Source organism: Culex quinquefasciatus, chromosome 1 (genome assembly GCF_015732765.1).
Source record: "Culex quinquefasciatus strain JHB chromosome 1, VPISU_Cqui_1.0_pri_paternal, whole genome shotgun sequence".
NCBI classification, from domain to species: Eukaryota; Metazoa; Arthropoda; class Insecta; order Diptera; family Culicidae; genus Culex; species Culex quinquefasciatus.
This window is the reverse complement of record NC_051861.1, coordinates 84,888,107-84,902,354: the sequence shown is the minus strand read 5'-3', so window position 1 is coordinate 84,902,354 and position 14,248 is coordinate 84,888,107. Positions and strand designations below refer to the sequence as shown.

Genomic DNA, 14,248 nt, shown 5'->3' with positions numbered 1-14,248 from the left:
ACGACTTGGGTAAATGTATCAAAATTCATGGTTTTTGATACTGGTGATGAAAATGGCCATTTTGACAAGATTGGCCACACCCGGAGTGGCCATTGCACAGTGTTCGGAATGGCAAAATTAAGTGGAATAAATTGATAACTCTTTTATTTGACGTCCTAGTCAAATGGTGTCTTCGGAAGAGTTGTTGTACTTGATAAGGGCTATCTTTTGAAGTTATTGACATACAGGATGACGACCTTCCAGGGTGTCAACCATAATTAACTTTGTTGGATGACGTTGTAGGGCTTTAGTGTCTTGGGCAAAGTTGTAGAGGAGAAAAATTCATGAAGGTTGGTCAAAGGCGTCAAATTTGTAGCTCTTAATCTACTCGAGATATACGCCAGTTTTGCAAAAATGGTCCAAAAATCACTTTTTTGTGATAACTTAAAATGTTAGCGTTTTAGCGGCCTACTATGTTCTAAAGAGTTGTTTATGACATAAAATTACATATCTTTGCCGAAAACAGCAAAATGTTTTGAGCTTTTATTGAGGAGTTATAACCATTTTTAAGTGATTTTGAGCCTATTTTCAAGTTGCAATGTTTTCAAAATGGCGCATTTTGGCGCAATCTGAACAATGCACCTGAAAGTACACACTTTCAACTACAATTTCCTGAAAATATCTTCGTGTATATATTTTTAGATATCTCAATTTGAATTTGCCGATTTTTAATCAATTTATTTATAAATGTTATTCGAAATCATAATGAATACAAAGTGAAAATCGGTAAATTGAAGGGTAAATTGATCGATTTTCATGGAAATTACATTGTCTATGAAAAAATACGACAACCTTTCCAGAGTGACCACATACGAAAGGAAATACTTAATTTTAAATACGAACAATTATTTAAAATTTTCACTTACATTATTTTTGGGAAAAACATGTATTTATTCATAATTTGAAAATGTGTATCAGAATTTTAAGCATGAACAATGTTTTACTGCGGGCGTCAATAATTAGAGTTCACGCGCGGTGATACGACCGCAAGATAATGGTCGCATGACAGCCGCAAGACAACCGCAGAACAAATTTTTGGCTGTTGTCATAGGTTGCCTTGAGTTTTGAGCTGACTTTTTGGAAAATATTCAAAACAAACCAAGTTGACAGCCAAATCAACCAGAATTTCAGTTCAACTTGCTGATTTTTATAAGGCGGCAATAATCTCCTGTCACTCACAGCGAAGGAGAAACGTGATTTTATCTCGCAATAAGCAATATTAAAATCGATCAATTTACCCTTTCAATTTACTGATTATTACCACGTTTCAATAAGATTCCGCTTAAAATTATAAATAAATTGATTAAAAACCGTCAAATTCAAATTAAGATACAGTGGACTCTCTCGTTGTCGATATTGAAGGGACCGTCGAGAGCAGGAGTTATGAAATTATAGAACAAAAATCAAAGCAATCTATTTGAAGGGACTGAACAATTTATTGACAGCTGGAGTAATATTGATATCGAGAAGATCGACAACGAGAGAGTCCACTGTATCTCTAAATCGACACCGATAGACACGAAGATATTTTCAGAAAATGTAGTTGAAAGTGTGTACTTTCATGTGCATTGTTCGGTTTTGCGCCAAAATTCGCCATTTCTAAAACATTGCAACTTGAAAATATGCTCAAAATCACTTACAAATGGTTATAACTCCTCAATAAAGGCTCACAACATTTTGCTGTCTTGGGCAAAGATGTGTAATTTTATGTCAAAAACAACTCTTCAGAACATAGTAGGCCGCAAAAATGCTAACATTTTAAGTTATCACAAAAAAGTGCTTTTTTTACCATTTTTGCAAAAATGACGTAGTAGATTAAGAGCTACAAATTTGGCGCCTTTGACAAACTTCCATGAAATTTTCTCCTCTACAACTTTGCGCAATACACCAAAGCCCTACAACGTCATCCAACAGAGTCAGTTTTTGGTTGACACCTTGGAAGGTCGTCACCCTGTATGTCAATAACTTTAAAAGATAGCCCTTATCAAGTACAACAACTCTTCCGAAGACACCATTTGGCAATAAAGGAGTAATCAATTTATTCAATTGCCCTGAGGGAAGGTTTTACCGGGGGGATATTTATCGAACCATATAAATTGGGGCAATATGGGTATCAAAATTCATGGTTTTTGATACTGGTAATGAAAATGGACATTTTGGCAGGATTGGCCTCAACCGAAGTGGCCATGGCCCTGGAGAAGGTTCTACCGGGGACATTTATCGAACCATACGACTTGGGACGGTACCAAAAACTATGAATTTTGATACGCATATTGCCCCAAGTCGTATGGTTCGATAACTGCCCCCCCCCCCTGTAGAACCTTCCCTCAGGGCCATGACCATTCCGAGTGTGGCCAATCCTGTCAAAATGGCCATTCTACCATGAATTTTGATACCCATATTGCTCCAAGTCGTATGGTTCGATAAATGTCCCCTCGGTAGAACCTTCCCTCAGGGCCATGGCCACTCCGGGTGTGGCCAATCCTGTCAAAATGGCCATTTTCATCACCAGTATCAAAAACCATGAATTTTGATACCCATATTGCCCCAAGTCGTATGGTTCGATAAATGTCCCCCCGGTAGATCCTTCCCTCAGGGCCATGGCCACTCCGGGTGTGGCCAATCCTGTCAAAATGGCCATTTTCATTACCAGTATCAAAAACCATGAATTTTAATACCCATATTGCCCCAAGTCGTATGGTTCGATAAATGTCCCCCCGGTAGATCCTTCCCTCAGGGCCATGGCCACTCCGGGTGTGGCCAATCCTGTCAAAATGGCCATTTTCATTACCAGTATCAAAAACCATGAATTTTGATACCCATATTGCCCCAAGTCGTATGGTTCGATAAATGTCCCCCGGTAGATCCTTCCTCAGGGCCATGGCCACTCCGGGTGTGGCCAATCTTGTCAAAATGGCCATTTTCATCACCAGTATCAAAAACCATGAATTTTAATACCCATATTGTCCCAAGTCGTATGGTTCGAACCTTCCCTCAGGGCCATGGCCACTCCGGGTGTGGCCAATCCTGTCAAAGTGGCCATTTTCATCACCAGTATCAAAAACCATGAATTTTGATACCCATATTGCCCCAAGTCGTATGGTTCGATAAATGTCCCCCCGGTAGAACCTTCCCTCAGGGCCATGGCCACTCCGGGTGTGGCCAATCCTGTCAAAATGGCCATTTTCATTACCAGTATCAAAAATCATGAATTTTGATACCCATATTGCCCCAAGTCGTATGGTTCGATAAATGTCCCCGGTAGAACCTTCCCTCAGGGCACTGGCCACTCCGGGTGTGGCCGATATCCTACCAATTTGTTCAAAATCATTTCGGTATTCCGGTGACCGTTCTGGCAACCGTCAATATCTTCTTGGAACCTTCAAGGTTATGCACCACCTGTTTCTTTCAACGTGTGCGTGTGTGTGTGAGCATTAAAATTCCCAACGTAAGGTCCTTCTTTGATGAAAGTCTGATGGACACTAAATCCTCCAGAGGCTAACTTTTAGCTTAAATAGTTGGCACGGCATCCACGCAACAGAAACAGAATGTCACGCCGAGGGCATGCGACGGTAACGCTACATTTTCGAAAAATTTTGCATTGACACCGCAGATAGAGCTTTAAGACAAAGTCCTTTGTCAAAACTAACTTAATCCACCTATGTGGTTAGAGCCTTCCTCACAACAATGGCTGAACACAAGTTTTATCTATTTTTTAGATCCGGCTTCCAAAAAGTACATCGATATCACTTAAGTGGCCATATCTCGAGACAGGGTTGCCAGATCTTCAATGTTTTGCACTCGTTGGAAAGGTCTTTTGATAACCTAATCAACAATGGGTCGGATGGTGGATCCGGACATAGTTTACATACATTTAAGTGAGATCCGGCTTCAAAAAAGTACATCATGTCACTTAAGGGACCATATCTCGAGACAGGGTTGCCAGATCTTCAATGTTTTAGACTCGTTGGAAAGGTCTTTTGATAATCTTACCAACAATGGGTCGGATGATGGACCCGGACATAGTTTACATACATTTAAGTGAGATCCGGCTTCAAAAAAGTATATCAATATCACTTAAGTGACCATATCCCGAGACAGGGTTGCCAGATCTTCAATGTTTTGGACTCGTTAGAAAGGTCTTTTGATAACCTAACCAACGATGGGTCGGATGATGGATCCGGACATAGTTTACATACATTTAAGTGAGATCCGGCTTCAAAAAATTACATCAATATCACTTAAGTGGCCATATCTCGAGACAGGGTTGCCAGATCTTCAATGTTTTGCACTCGTTGGAAAGGGTTTTTGATAACCTAACCAACGATGGGTCGGATGATGGATTCGAACATAGTTTACATACATTTAAGTGAGATCCGGCTTCAAAAAAGTACATCAATATCACTTAAGTGGCCATATCTCGAGACAGGGTTGCCAGATCTTCAATGTTTTGGACTCGTTGGAAAGGTCTTTTGATAACCTAACCAACGATGGGTCGGATGATGGACCCGGACATAGTTTACATACAGTTAAGTGAGATCCAAATATATGTGAAAACACATTTTTATACATAACTTTTGAACTACTTATCGAAACTTCAATCTGTATAAAACTCGATCTATGGGACCCTAAACCAAGTCGAATGCAACAAGTTCAGATCAAATCGATTCAGCCAGTGCCGAGAAACATGAGCTAGTTTGTTGGTCACATACATACATACACACACACATACACACACACATACACACAGACATTTGTTCAGTTTTCGATTCTGAGTCGATATGTATACATGAAGGTGGGTCTTCGAGCTTTTAATAAAAAGTTTATTTTTAGAGCAGGATTATAGCCAAGATTATAGCCTTACCTCAGTGAGGAAGGCAAAAATCATCCTTCAGAATAAAAGTTCCTCTTGCAAACATAACCAAGATTACTCTTGGAAAACATTGTTGTGCTCCGGCGGACGAATCCGAATCTTGCAAACCTTGTCCAGTAATCCGTCCACCGGTGGTCCGAATCTTTTCGCCAACATTGGTAGGCAATCCGTCCACTGGTGAACGGATTCCTCTTGCAAAACCTTGTCCAGTAATCCGTCCACCGGAGGACAGAACCTTTTCGCCAAAAATTGGCAGGCATTCCTCTTGCAAAATTTTGTCCAGTGTGCCGTCCACCTTCTCGCCAAACATTGGCAGGCAATCCGTCCACCGGTGGACGGATTTCTTTTGCAAAACCTTGTCCAGTAATCCGTCCACCGGTGGACCGAACCTTTTCGCCAACATTGGCAGCCAATCCGTCCACCGGTGGACAGATTCCTTTTGCAAAATCTTGTGTAGTATTCCGTCCACCCGTGGACCGAACTTTCCAGTCAACATTGGCAGGCAATCCGTCCACCGGCGGACGGATTCCTCTTGCAAAACTTTGTCCAGTATTCCGTCCACCTTTTCGCCAACATTGGCAGGCAATCCGTCCACCGGCGGACGGATTTCTCTTGCAAAACACTTTCCAATATTCCGTCCACCGGTGGACCGTATCTTCTCGTCAACTTTGGCAGGCAATCCTTCCCCGGCGGACGGATTCCTCTTGCATTTTTTTACAGTAATCCGTCCACCGGAGGACAGAACCTTTTCGCCAAAAATTGGTAGGCAACCCGTCCTCCGGTGGACGGATTCCTCTTGCAAAACTTTGTCCAGCGTTCCGTCCACCTTTTCGCCAAACATTGGCAGGCAATCCGTCCACCGGCGGACGGATTCCTCATGCAAAACCTTGTACCGTAATCCGTCCATCGGCGGACGGATTTCTCTTGCAAAACACTTTCCAATATTCCGTCCACCGGTGGACCGTATCTTCTCGTCAACTTTGGCAGGCAATCCTTCCCCGGCGGACGGATTCCTCTTGCATTTTTTTTACAGTAATCCGTCCACCGGAGGACAGAACCTTTTCGCCAAAAATTGGTAGGCAACCCGTCCTCCGGTGGACGGATTCCTCTTGCAAAACATTGTCCAGCGTTCAGTCCACCTTTTCGCCAAACATTGGCAGGCAATCCGTCCACCGGCGGACGGATTCCTCTTGCAAAACCTTGTACCGTAATCCGTCCACCGGCGGACCGGTGGGATATCTTTCTCAGACCCGGAATCACCAAGGTGGTAAATCTGGATCTACCGGCGTGTTTCGTTCATTTGCTGATGTGAGAGGAGGTTTGTCGGCGGGGGAGCTTAATTTTTGTGTAGCAAACGGAGTTAGTGCGCTGGTCCAACTTTCCTTCTGAGCCACGATAATCTGTCCCTGCACTTTCCAAGGTAGCCTTGCCGCCGGGTCATGAAACCGACCAATTGGACCGGAGTGTCGGAGCAGTTCCGCCCGACGCACAGGTTCTTTTCTTCGCAGTTCTTCCGTCAAATTACTATGTAAATTGTTGACGGAGACAGATTTCGTCCCCGGTCACAGAGGATGTCAGTTCCAAGGCCGCAGCATCAGAGGTTTGTCCACAATCGACCAAGATTCCAACACGATTAACAACAAATGGTGCATCATCTAGATCTATATACTGCTTCTTTCAACACCTCTGTAAACATATTCGTTTTAGTGTAATAAAGTGAGAATTGTGTGTACTTTTCTTTATTTAACTGAATTAAAATTGAATTTCAGAATCGATTTCCTGCTTTTCTGGCGATTTTTCCGGTACCGGACCCATCTCAATTTTGAGATCGAGTAGCCCATCTCAACGTTGAGATCGAGTTGCTCATCTCAACGTTGAGTGGTTTCACTTTTAAGCGGTATACGCTCTTCGGAAGGAACCGGTCAAGAAAAAAATCAAATGGGCAGCAGCGGCAGCGCAAGCAAGTCAGAGAGGGTGAAGAAAAGCCCCAAGAAATCGCTCCCTCTCCTTTGTTCTGCTGTTCGTGAAGCTGTTTCTTGACCCCTTTCCTTCCGATCTGCATACTAGCCTTTAGCCGGTTTGCGACGTTCATCTCAAAATTGAGATCGACTGGTTAGCGTGAGCGTGCCACACGCAAACGGACATTAAATTATTTATTAAATAAAATTATTTAAGAATTTCCGTGATTTTTTCTCTCTTATGTAAAATTTACACATTGCAAACTGCAAACACAACTGACAAAAGAATAAATCCAGTTTACCGTGTAAAATCTCCTGTGCGATGTTTTTTTCCGCTCCGTCATTCCCGTCCCGCACGTGCAACGAAAGAGCAGATCAAAACAAAACTCGATAGAAAACAGTTCGATCGCGTGTTCGCGATTTCCCGACCCGGATTTATGCAATATTTTAAATTAAATTTTGATTCCATATAGTTTGTTATTTTAGTTGAAAGTTAAAAAAAATGTTCCGTAACGCGCTCCGGAGCGCCACCCCCGTCCGGTTCAACCGTTCACTCTTCGCCGGAACGCGACGTTGCTGCACCGTTGACGCAAAAAAGTTCGAACCGCCAAAGTTGGACCGTTCCGCCGAAGACCGGTTCGAGGAGGTGCGGGAAAAGGTCCTGTACAGTTCGGTGGTCGAAGCCGGCACGCTCCGGTTGGGCTACCAGAGGAATAAAATTGTGGAATCGAAAATGGCCAAGGCGAAACGTGCGGCGTTCGCGGCACAGGCCAAAGCCGAACCATTTCCGGTCGCGCTGAAACATCTCTACGGGGAGAGTTTGGAGGAGAATGCAGTTGAGGGTGGAGGGATGGAGGAGCTGGATGGGGTTCGGGATTACTTGCCGTACGAGCGGTTGGTTAGGAGGGTTGAACGAACCGAGGAAAACGTGCCCACGGGTGGTGAATGGATGACGGATTACGAGTTTTACGAGGAGGATGAGGGGGATGATCGGTCTTCGTTTTACGGGACGCCGGATCCGAGCGAACCGGTTTCGAGTGTGGCGTGCGGTGGGTGTGGGGCGTTTATGCAGTGTGCGGAACCTAGCATTCCGGGGTATTTGCCAAGTCAGCTGTTCAAGGGAAAGCACAAGAAGCAACTTCAGAGTACGATTTGTCAGCGGTGCCATTTCTTGAAGAACTACAACACGGCCATCAACGTGACGGTGTCGCCGGAGGATTACGTGCAGATGATTTCGTCGATTCGGGACAAGCGAGCGCTGGTGCTGTTGATGGTAATTTAGTCAGACTTTAATCGTTTTTAAATTTATTTTAAACATAAATCGCAACCTTGCAGGTTGACCTCCTCGACTTCCCGTGCTCGATTTGGCCCGGCCTGTCGGACATTCTCGGCCCGAAACGCTCCATCATCGTCGTCGGCAACAAGGTGGACCTGCTCCCGCGGGATAGTCCCGGCTATCTGGACACCATCCGGGACACGCTGACGCGGGCCATTGTCAGCTCTGGCTTCGAACGGAACAACATTCGGCACGTCGCCCTAGTTTCCGCCGCGACCGGCTTCGGCGTTGAGGAGTTGATCACAAAGCTGCACAACGTTTGGGGAAGTCGCGGAGACGTCTATCTGGTCGGGTGCACGAACGTGGGGAAGAGTACGCTGTTCAACGCGCTGCTGGCGTCGGATTTGTGCAAGGTTCAGGCGACGGATTTGGTGCAGCGCGCGACGGCCTGTCCGTGGCCGGGTACTACGCTGCGGATGCTGAAGTTCCCCATTTTGCGACCGTCGGACTATCGACTGTTTTTGAGGACGAAGCGACTCCAGTCCGAACGAGTTAAGCAGATCGAGGAGGAAAAACTACGAAAGCAACAGGCTCGACAGACCGGATCTACCAAGTTCGCAACCCTGATTGGCCACATCGGACAGACCTTCCTTAAGGAAAAGGACCCTACCAAAGAGGGCTTCTCCGTCTCCCAAAGAGGAACTGCTCAAAGCCCAATCCTAACCCTAAACGAAAAGTCCGACACGTACGCCAACAGCAAGTGGTGCTACGACACCCCAGGAGTCATACAACCGGACCAAATTACGAACCTCCTCACCACCGACGAACTCCTGCAAACCCTCCCCAAGCAGATGATCCGCCCCCGGGCCTACCTCCTCAAACCCGGTCTCTCACTCTTCCTGGCCGGCCTCGGCCGCCTCGACTACCTCGAAGGCCCTCCCTCAACCCGCATCCTCCTCTACTCCTCGCCCTCCCTCCCAACCCTCATCTGCGAAACAACCGCCGCCACCCAAATCTACGCAAACCTTCTCGGAACCGAGTTCCTCCAAATCCCCGGACCCGACCCCAACCGACTCTCCCGGTGGCCCGCACTCAAACCATCCCCGGACATCCTCCTCACAGGCGTCCAGGAGAAGCACATCTCCGTCGCGGACATTCTACTCTCCTCCGGTGGATGGATTGCGGTGAATCTTCCCCCCGGGGAGGAGGCTGCTTTTAGGGCGTGGACGCCGGAAGCGCGCGGAATTTACGTGAGACAGCCGGCGCTGTTGCCGCACGGGATGAGCTTGAGGGGGAAGCGGATACGTGGTACGTTGGCGTACCGGATCGGGGATGGATTTGTGAAGCGGTGAGAAGTGGATTGTCAAAATAGAAAGATGATCGTGACTACAAATGTGACTGATTAGTGATCCGAAAAGTCCTTAAATTAATGATTAATGCTATCGGAACGCGTTGGCGGACGTACAGATACAAACGACTGGTACACTCAAACCCCGATGGTTTGACACCAACTGTTGTCAAACGAACGGGGTCACTTTTCAGTTTGACACCCTTTTTACACGGAGTTCACACACACTACCAAACGTTTGTTTTGATAGTGTGCGTGAGCGCCGTGTAAAAAGTGACAGTTCGTAACTTTTTAGTTTGACTTTGACAAACCAACGGGGTACAAACTTAAAAAGTGTCAAACGAAAAAGTGACCAACCACCGGGAGATCAACTTAGAATGTTTAAAACTATGAGAGATACCCAATCACGCTAAGCATGCTTAAGAAAACGCTTAATGATGTACACTGACAGGGAAGGCGCGGTCTCCATCCTCTTCGGAGGGTGTAGCTATGTCCCAATCCAGATGCATACCGAAAATCCGAGTATTACGAACAATCAAGAAGGAATAATGATCCGGAACAAACGGCATAGACCTAGGCACGAAAAGGACACCGATTGGAAACTCGGAACATGGAACTGCAGATCGCTACGTTTCGATGGGTATGAGTACACTTTGTTGAACGAGCTCAAACCCCGTAACTTCGATGTTGTATCACTGCAGGAGATGTGCTGGAAGGGAGCGAAGATGTGGGAGGATCTCACCATGTTCCAGAGCGGCGGAGCCGAAAACAAGCTGGGAACCGCCTTCATTGTGTTGGGCAAGATGCGGAGTCGTGTGATAGATTGGGAGCCGTACGACAACGGCCAGCGGTGCATCAACTACACAGCCTCCCGCGATATGGTGTTACGGAGTACGTTCTTTCCCGGAAAGACATCCAAAAAGTCACCTAACCAAAGAACTAAAACAATCATTAACCACGTCCTCATCGACGGTCGATTCACCAGTTCCTCAACGGCGATGTAGCGCATGGAGAAGGCTTTAAAGCCCAACTTGGACCGCTCGCTGCTGACCAACAATCGCACCAAGGGTTACGACAAGGTGACGGCTTATCCAATGCGCTGTTTAACATCGGACTTGAGGGAGTTGTGCGAAGAGCGGTTACAGACACGAGAGGCACGATATGCAACAGGACAGTTCAACTTCTTGCGGACGACATTGATATTATAGCGAGAGACGTAGAGAAAAGGGTTTACACCGCCTTGAAAACGCAAGCAATACGAATTGGATTTGCCATGAATACGACGAAAACAAAGTACATGAGAGGGAGGGGCTCAAAGGACGTTGACCATCCAAGACTCACCCCTTTAACAGTGGATGGCGATGAGCTGAATGAGGTGAGCGTGTAACGGCCGACAACGACACCAGCTTAGAGATCCGGACTCTGTGAGTCGCGCCTATTTTGGATTACGGCAAACCTTGACATCTGATTAAGTACAAAGCGCCGCGAAGCTGACCCTGTACCAGACACTGATTAGACCGGTTGTACTCTATGTTTTCGAATGGAAAGTGTAGCCAACAATCTACGGTGGAGTACGTACATCTCAGAACAAGTGTCGAAGGCGCATGAACCACGAACGAGTTAAAACTAGAGAACCTGCCCAAGCAACATTTTAGGTTTTAAGTAGGCCATAAAAGCCTATTTAGGCCGTATCAGGGTTTTCAGAACCATGATAAAACCTGTAAGTTTAAAAATGTTACTAGGGTGGAGCTTATTAGAGAACGGCCATCTCAAACCAAAAGTACCAATCGAAGCACGAGAACTGTCAAATGGAGGTACCAATCGAGCAAAAGACAAAGGCAACGACAGTTGAAGTAGAAGTGACTCACGATGGAACAGTGGCGAAGAGGACGTTGTGACGGTCGGCCATCTTCATTATCGGTACGCATTTGCATGGGATCATATTGATCTGATCAAAAGTAACGCGAAACTGGGCGCTGTTTAACCCTTCGAGCTCATATATGTGTGGAATAGCAAAAGGTTCTAATTGAGAAGAAAGGACTCTATTTCTAGTTATAAGAGCGCCTTGAGATGAAATACGAGTGAAATGGATAGACATTCACGGAAGCAGAGTTAAGATTAAAGGACATTCTCAAAACAGGAACCAAACAGTGTTTTTTTTCGGATAATGCTTTGCGTATAAAGAGAACAACATTTTTTGAAAGATATTGTGTCAAACGAGTGATTGAAATATATATTTTTATTTGTTACACTCAATCGTGTAGTACAGAGAATGTTTTATGTTGCTCACTTTGCCACTTTCACACTACAGCCTGAAACCAGCTACAAACACGTTGTTGTAGATTTAAAGATGCTCCTATTAGATATATAGTAAACATTTAATGGTCCAAGTGGTACACAATGGTTTTAGACATGGTTTTCATTTTGATGAAGGTGTTTTCAAACTGTTATCTAATCGATAACTGATTCACAGCGTCTACACAATAAATAGTTGGTACATAAAAAAACAATAATCAACATCAATGCCTTCACTTTTGAACTTGTCTAATAGAACAGCCTGTTTTCCGATTTCCACCAATTTTGGAATCACTTTCTCCGAAAACCAACATGCAACATATAATAAGTGGGTGAGTGTGTTTGTGTGTCTCTATACGATAGATTCTCAGATTTCGCGTCCCTCAACTAAAATCTACGGACTCCCCGCTCCGGCCGCCGCTGCCAGCGCCAACGTCTTCTCGCTGTGCACCTTAAAGATGTTGGACAGCTCGTCCACGAGCGATTCGTACCTGAACGCCACCCGGATGTCCGGCACGTTCGTCCGCGTAATATCGTTTCCGGCGACGCCCTCGCGCGTGTAGTTCGGTCCCAGCCAGTGCTGCTTCATTTTGTGCGGGAAGCCGCTCATCAGCACGCTGTTCCGGGCCAGCTCGCACATGTCGCACGAGCTTAGCTTCCAGACCTGGGCCGCGATGCTGTACTCCTCCATCAGGGGTTCCTAAAGGAACAAAGCGTTATTGTAATTATGTCCTTTTTTGTGAAACAAAGTAAAGTTACCTTGGTGTAGTGGAATTGAAGGGGGTCATCCGTGGATAGAGACACCACCAGACCCCTGGCCAGATACTCCGGGAATGGGTTGCGGTCGTAGTTCAGGAAGAGCGAATTGTTGGACAGCGGAGACATGGCGATACCTGTAGGTCAGTAAAAAGAAAGTTTAAGCAAATATGTTTCAATTACTTCAGAATTCTGAGCATTCTTAGATAAGTTATCAAATCAAGCAAACGAGTAATGAGCGATGCTACCAAGAATTAGAAAATTTACTGGAATATAAATTATAGCATTTGTTTTATTTGGATGAAACATTGTGGGTACTTTTTCAAGTAGACATTTTGCAAAATTAGTCCGTTTATCCAAGTATCGATACAATTTTAAGAGTTCTCCATAAAATTTTTCGAATGTCCGTAAATTTGAATGCTCGCAAATTCGAACGTATTCATATTAAAAAGTACTCAATGAGTTGTCAAAATGATGTTGACAGTTCAACCCCACTGTTCGGCGATTTCCGAGCACGTGGTTTCAACAAACGAATTCGGATTCACTATTTGGAATGCAGTTCCATTCGAATTATTGCATCATCTCTGTATTAAAACATTCAAAAATCGGTTATCGGTAATGGTCCTCCAACAATAGAGAACGGATATTCTGATCGATTTGGTGTCTTCGGCAAAGTTGTTGTACTAAAGCCCTATGTCAATTTTTATACAACGGTAAAAAAACACGATTAAAAACCATTTCTGATCACTTTTTTTCATTCGAATGCAAAAAAAAAAAAAAAATATTGACTAGACAACATTTTTTTCGATGGATCAACTATGGTCCCCTTGGAACGAGCTGTCAAGTAGGAACTTTTCTGTCAAGAAGGACCGCGAGGTTAATTTTTCAAAATTGATTAAAAAAAATCCATTTTAAACTCTTTGTGGTCGTACACAGGGTTATTGTACTCAGAAAAATAAGCTTTATCGCTGTAAACAATAATATCAGCAATCTAAGCTTCATTTTAGGACCCAATGGATTTAAAATCCTTCATCGTTGTGAACAATGTTATCAGCAATTTAAGCTTAATTTTCGGACCCAATTTTCCGAAACCGTCACCAATAAAGTCAAATTTTTCAAACAGTATTTTCAGGTGATAATCAAACTAAAACCAACAAGAACTCAATTTGTGTGTAGATTTTGTATCCACCTTAAAGGCCTTAAAGTGATTGTTTGTATTGAAAGTGACTTTTAGTGTCGCAGAACTCAGAATTCTTTTTTAAGTATCTGATTTTTCTTTGTTAATTTTAAATCACAATTTGGAAATCACCAACATTTTTTTTTGTTTTTTAGGCTAAAATTATATTTTTTTCCCCGATGGAATAAAACCCCGAGGTTTTCCCAGATTTCCCGTTTTTTGCCTTCCTCACCTTACTGAGGAAAGGCTATAAAATCACTCGAAAAATGAACTTCTTAATTTGACCTCGTAGACCCACCTTCACGTATACCTATCGACTCAGAATCAAATTCTGAGCAAATGTCTGTGTGTGTGTGTGTGTGTGTAGGGATGTGGGTCTGTGCACCAAAAAATATGCACTCGATTATCTCAGCACTGGCTTAACTGATTTGGACCGTTTTGGTCTCATTCGATTCGTCTTGGGGTCCCATAAGTCCCTATTGAAAATTATGAAGTTTAGTAAAGTACTTCAAAAGTTATGCTAAAA

General features: G+C 44.4%; 2 protein-coding genes across 2 annotated transcripts; one reads left to right on the top strand and one right to left on the bottom strand.

Moving 5' to 3' along the window:
• The first annotated feature begins 7,257 nt into the window (after positions 1-7,257).
• Positions 7,258-9,539, top strand: LOC6034320 (nitric oxide-associated protein 1). The gene is made up of 2 exons (XM_001844601.2): positions 7,258-8,143; positions 8,206-9,539. The coding sequence occupies exons 1-2, from the start codon at positions 7,373-7,375 to the stop codon at positions 9,496-9,498; spliced, it is 2,064 nt and encodes a 687-aa protein (XP_001844653.2). The 5' UTR covers positions 7,258-7,372; the 3' UTR covers positions 9,499-9,539.
• Positions 9,540-11,687: 2,148 nt separating this feature from the next.
• Positions 11,688-12,707, bottom strand: LOC6034319 (AMP deaminase 2). Its single transcript, XM_001844600.2, has 2 exons — positions 12,549-12,707; positions 11,688-12,489 (listed from the first exon to the last, which is right to left on the bottom strand). Exons 1-2 carry the CDS (start codon positions 12,672-12,674, stop codon positions 12,184-12,186), a joined length of 432 nt encoding a protein of 143 aa, XP_001844652.1. The 5' UTR covers positions 12,675-12,707; the 3' UTR covers positions 11,688-12,183.
• Between the last annotated feature and the right edge of the window lie 1,541 nt (positions 12,708-14,248).

Excerpts from the sequence above, each read along its gene's own strand:
- LOC6034320 (XM_001844601.2), top strand. The coding sequence starts at position 7,373 with ATGTTCCGTAACGCGCTCCGGAGCGCCACCCCCGTCCGGTTCAACCGT. Across the intron at positions 8,144-8,205 it reads GAGCGCTGGTGCTGTTGATG|GTTGACCTCCTCGACTTCCC; the intron begins GTAATTTAGTCA and ends GCAACCTTGCAG.
- LOC6034319 (XM_001844600.2), bottom strand. The coding sequence starts at position 12,674 with ATGTCTCCGCTGTCCAACAATTCGCTCTTCCTGAACTACGACCGCAAC. Across the intron at positions 12,490-12,548 it reads TTCAATTCCACTACACCAAG|GAACCCCTGATGGAGGAGTA; the intron begins GTAACTTTACTT and ends TTGTTCCTTTAG.